The sequence below is a fragment of the Puntigrus tetrazona genome, unplaced genomic scaffold, assembly GCF_018831695.1.
Source record: "Puntigrus tetrazona isolate hp1 unplaced genomic scaffold, ASM1883169v1 S000000283, whole genome shotgun sequence".
Lineage (NCBI taxonomy): Eukaryota > Metazoa > Chordata > Actinopteri > Cypriniformes > Cyprinidae > Puntigrus > Puntigrus tetrazona.
This window is the reverse complement of record NW_025047944.1, coordinates 1,370,001-1,375,000: the sequence shown is the minus strand read 5'-3', so window position 1 is coordinate 1,375,000 and position 5,000 is coordinate 1,370,001. Positions and strand designations below refer to the sequence as shown.

Below are 5,000 nucleotides of genomic sequence, written 5' to 3'. Positions count from 1 at the left end.
AGAGAGTGTGAGAGTGTGTGTGTGTGTGTGTGAGAGAGAGTGTGTGTGTGTGTGTGTGTGTGTGTGTGTGTGTGTGTGAGAGAGAGTGTGTGTGTGTGTGTGTGTGTGTGTGTGAGAGAGAGAGTGTGTGTGTGTGTGTGTGTGTGTGTGTGTGTGTGTGTGTGTGTGTGTGTGTGTGTGTGTGTGTGTGTGTGTGTGTGTGTGTGTGTGTGTGTGTGTGTGTGTGTGTGTGTGTGTGTGTGTGTGTGTGTGTGTGTGTGTGTGTGTGTGTGTGTGTGTGTGTGTGTGTGTGTGTGTGTGTGTGTGTGTGTGTGTGTGTTTCTGGGCATGACATTGACTCTTTGTCTCAGAGGGAATCTGACAGGTGCTCTGAACACATTTAGAACAATAGAAACCCAACACTTAGCTCTACAGCATTCAAAACTCACCACATCTCCAGAACAGCTCGTGTCTCTTCATACAGATCACCTCTAAGTGGGGTCAGCATTACTCTTAAGTGAGTAACGTTTAGATAATAGATCACATTCAAAAAAAGTACCTTTGGTTACGCTTCATGTTACGGTTCCACTATTTATTATGTTGATTATTAGCATGCATATTACTGGAATATTAGTCAGTTATAAGTGCTAATTAAGCACATGTTAATGCCTTATTACATTTCCATAATCCTGGCCAATGCATAAACCGAACTACTACCTTAACGACTATTAATAAACAGAAAATTAAGAACTCATCGGCAAAACGTCGTAGTAAATAGTTAGCAAGTGTAACCTGTTCTAAAGAAGAAATCACTGCATTGATTGATGCCAACGAGTTTATGGATTACAAGTTTTCTATAAAGTTAGCTTTACTCGAAATGTATGCAGATGTGTTCGTATTACATTAAATAATGACTCATTTGCATAGATTTCGAGTGCAATAATCTAAAAAACGTATTGCTAAGTCAGAGTTATAACTTTCTATGTTTCTATGTTCTGCTGAAGAACTGTTTCTATGTTCTGCTGAATCGGAGAAAACACTTTTGAAGATACGCTCTTTAATGAAAACCAGACGCCAACAGATAAAGTGCGATAAAATAAACGCTTGAATGCGTCTTTTAGATGTTTTCAAAAGGCAAAACTGACCAGTGCATGGACAAAAAAAACAATATTAGCAATAAATTTTATACTAAGTATAGTTTAAATCCATTAACGTATTTACTGACAGATAACTCAACACTTAAAGATATAAAAACGACAATTATACCTTGTACTATTCAGTATACTATTTGCGCACAATGCACATTTCTTAAAATGAAGCCTAAAATGTGTTTTAATGTCTTTTGATTAGAATTGTATGATCTCTAGTTATTTAGAGTTTTTATAGCAGTGTAGTACACTAAAGGTACAACTGCAGGGCATTTTATGACGTATATAAATATGAAAATGTATTTGTAGTCTACTTTGTATGAAATAAATGCATATTTAGTTTTCACTTATTTTTTAACTTGCCTTAAAGCATGTCATTAAAGCAGTAAAAACAAAGCTGACGTTCACTCGGCCACCGAAGTGTGACGCATGCGGAGGACACAGGAAGTGCTCATACTTGAGTTCCTGTGCTATAGCGGCGATTTGTTCCACTCTGTCCTGATGTGCAGCCAGGTCGCTCTCGAACGCCTCGTGTTTCCGGAGCAGAGCTCTCAACTCCGTCAGAGACACGCTCTCGAAATCCTTCAGAGTCAGCAGCTGATCCTTTCCTGCAGAGACACACACACACACACACACACACACACACACACACACACACACACACACACAGACACACACACACACACACACACACACACACACACACACACACACACACACACACACACACACACACACACCACACACACACACACACACACACACACACACACACACAGACACACACACACACACACACACACACACACACACACACACACACACACACACACACACACACACACACACACACACACACACACACACACACACACACACACACACACACACACACACACACACACACACACACACACACACACACACACACACACACACACACACACACACACACACACACACACACACACAGACACACACACACACACACACACACACACACACACACACACTATATTTTTTTATAGTTTTCAGGAGAACTATTCCTTCAAAAGCCTGTGTGTGATCCTGAAGCAGAGATTCATCTGAATAAATCATCTCTCCACTGATGTCTGCTTCGTTATGTCCGGACAATATTTGGTTGAGACACAACTATTAGAAAATCTGGAATCATCTTTACAGTTGTCCGAATGACGTTCTTAGCAATGCATATTACTTTTTGATATATTTACGTTACAAAACATCTTCATGGAACATGATCTTTACTCAATATGCTAATGGTTTCTGGCATGAAGGAGACATGCTTTGTACTGTTGTGTGCTGGTGTCTGACCTTGTGCCCAGCTCTCATGCGTCGCTGCTTTCTGCTGGAACTTCTCGGCCAGATGCTCGACCCGCTCCAGACGTCTGATCTCACTGAGCAGCCACTCCTCGTAACCCTTCTCAGCCTGCTCCAGACCCTGCCACGCCGCCGCGATGTCCTGCACACACACACACACACACACACAGGTCAACACACGCTAACGACAGGACCTGTGTGTGTGTGTGTGTGTGTGTGTCTTACAGACACCATCTTCCCCTCGGAGGGCATGAACGCCGGTCTGTGGCTGATGTGGAGTTTGGTCTGCAGCGTGTTGAAGCTGATCTCCAGCTGGCACTTCTCCTGGACTTTGGGAGGTTTGTGAACGCGCCGGTAGTCTCTGAAATCCTCCAGCTTGCGTCTCATGGCGTCCATGGTGTTCTCAGGGGTGCGTTTCTCCAGCCACGGCGTGGTGCGACGGATCCACTCCAGCAGCTACAGCACACGGAAACAAACCTTCTTCGCTTAACCTTGCCACTATTTTCTTTGAACGATGCTTTGTGTTGCAAGCACTCCCTGTGTTCACTTGCCTCTTTATGCTAAATGCATAAGTAAATGTAAATATACATATATAAATACAGTATTGGGAGTGTTGAAGGCTACTTTTAAAAATAAAGCATCACAATATTACTTGACTCCATAAAAAAGTTACATGTTACTTTTATAAAAAAAATTGTCCGCTGAGCTGGGTGTCTTTATTAGTTCTTTAAGTACAAAATACCCAAAAGTTATATTTTGCCATCTGTAAAAATCCTTTCGCATCAAAAGTGTAATTATTAAAGAAGAAAGTGTCTCTGCAATACATGGGAAATTTTTTTTTACTTGTAACTGTGGTATTTTGTTATAAATTTGTTTGTGATAAATTGCTCCGAGGTTGCATTTATTTAAGTGTGAAAGCTGTGCTTGTTTTTTGTGGTCTCTTGGTCATTCTTCAGAAAAATCCTTCAGCCGCCACAAAGTCTTTTTTAGCATGTCTGAATGCATGCTTTTGAGATGCCTCTTTAGGACTCACACGCCACTAACACAGACGCTCACCGATGCTCCAGAGAGTGCATTCAGAGCCAGGGCGTGAAAACTTTTGAACGGAATGGTGACGTGTACATTTCTCTCATTTTGCCTACATACATCACACTTTTTTCATTCAGTGCTGCCTATCAGAGGCTACAGAAGACAGAAAATAGTACCTCGCTGGCCAGTCGTTCATATTCTTCCATCAGTTTCTCATTTTCCTGATTCACTCCGAGCACTTTACAGATCCTGTTAGCCGCCGTTTCTGCCTGTAAACACACACCGGTGTCACGCGACCTCTACGCTGTGTTTGAAACGACCCACGATGCATCAGATGAATGTGCAGAAGTACCTGTTCGGCCCCAGCAAACGCGTGATAGAAGCAGGACACATACGTCATGATGGCCCGCTCGTCAGGCTTCGGGGTGTTAACGATGTCTGCAGCACAATATTCACACACAGTCAGACTCAATCAGAGCGACGAATCATCTAAATGAGCCAGAAATCAGACGGGATATCGGCATTGCATTCTGGGATGGCTCGCTGAAGGCCGCCGGGTCGTGAGGTGCACTGATCGTAACACGACACACCGACAGCTGCGTTCACTAAATCTGCTTCAGGATGCTATTGTTGTATAATAATAATCCAGCGGTCATGTGACTTCTCCGTGCGTGCGTCGGATAAAATTAGCTCGTACATTTAATCTTCACATACATGATTATTTATTATCACAAACCGTTGAAAATACACCAGCTGTTGCATGTTCAATGCTAATGCATCCAAACGCAAGCAGAGTTATTATTAAACTAAAAAATAATTAATTACCTGAAATTAAAAATGTTTAATATTTGAAATATTTTTATTTTATTAATAAAATTACCTAAAGCATATTAATAAACTATTAATAACTAAACTAACAAGACAAAATATAAATATTAATATTATAAATATAAATAAAAATAAAATATTAACTAATTCAAAATACTATTAAAAACTATGCTAGTAATACAATTTTTTGGGGCAAAAAAATTAAATAAAATATAAAGTTTTACTTCAGATTGCTGCCAATGCAGCATTTCTCACTATTCTTTTAGTTTAAATTGAAGTGCTAAAATAACTAATAAATAAAAACTGATCAAATAATGAAAGGACATATCGTTAAATAATGAAAAAAACTCCAAAGATTCAAATGAAACATGCACAACACTGGAAATGATTGAGCATGAGGGTCAGTGTTTTATAATGCTTTGTAATAAAAACTCATCTGGCCGTCTTTACCTTCAGGGTCCAGCATTTTGGGGATGTCCAGGTGTTTCTCTGCAATTTCCAAAGCCAGATTGAGATTTCCAAGAGGATCATCCTGAACAAAGAAAACCAGAGTAATGAACCACATGACGTCTGAACTACATCTGTACAATATTTCAAACACAACTCCTGACTCTTATATATATATATAAATTCTTATTTGAAATAAAAAGGCAAAATTATTTATAGACAAAATTATTT

At 40.1% G+C, this 5,000-nt stretch overlaps 1 protein-coding gene across 2 annotated transcripts in view; it reads right to left on the bottom strand.

The window, feature by feature from the left end:
* The window catches only part of LOC122333560 (alpha-actinin-2-like), an 18,813-nt gene that overhangs the window by 8,322 nt on the left and 5,491 nt on the right, over positions 1-5,000 (bottom strand). For both annotated transcript variants that reach the window (XM_043231241.1, XM_043231242.1), the window contains exons 7-12: positions 4,773-4,854; positions 3,847-3,932; positions 3,671-3,763; positions 2,691-2,921; positions 2,460-2,607; positions 1,585-1,735 (exon numbers count right to left, since the gene is read on the bottom strand). In XM_043231241.1, the coding sequence (XP_043087176.1) occupies positions 1,585-1,735; positions 2,460-2,607; positions 2,691-2,921; positions 3,671-3,763; positions 3,847-3,932; positions 4,773-4,854 (791 nt within the window). The remainder of the gene's footprint in view (positions 1-1,584; positions 1,736-2,459; positions 2,608-2,690; positions 2,922-3,670; positions 3,764-3,846; positions 3,933-4,772; positions 4,855-5,000) is intronic.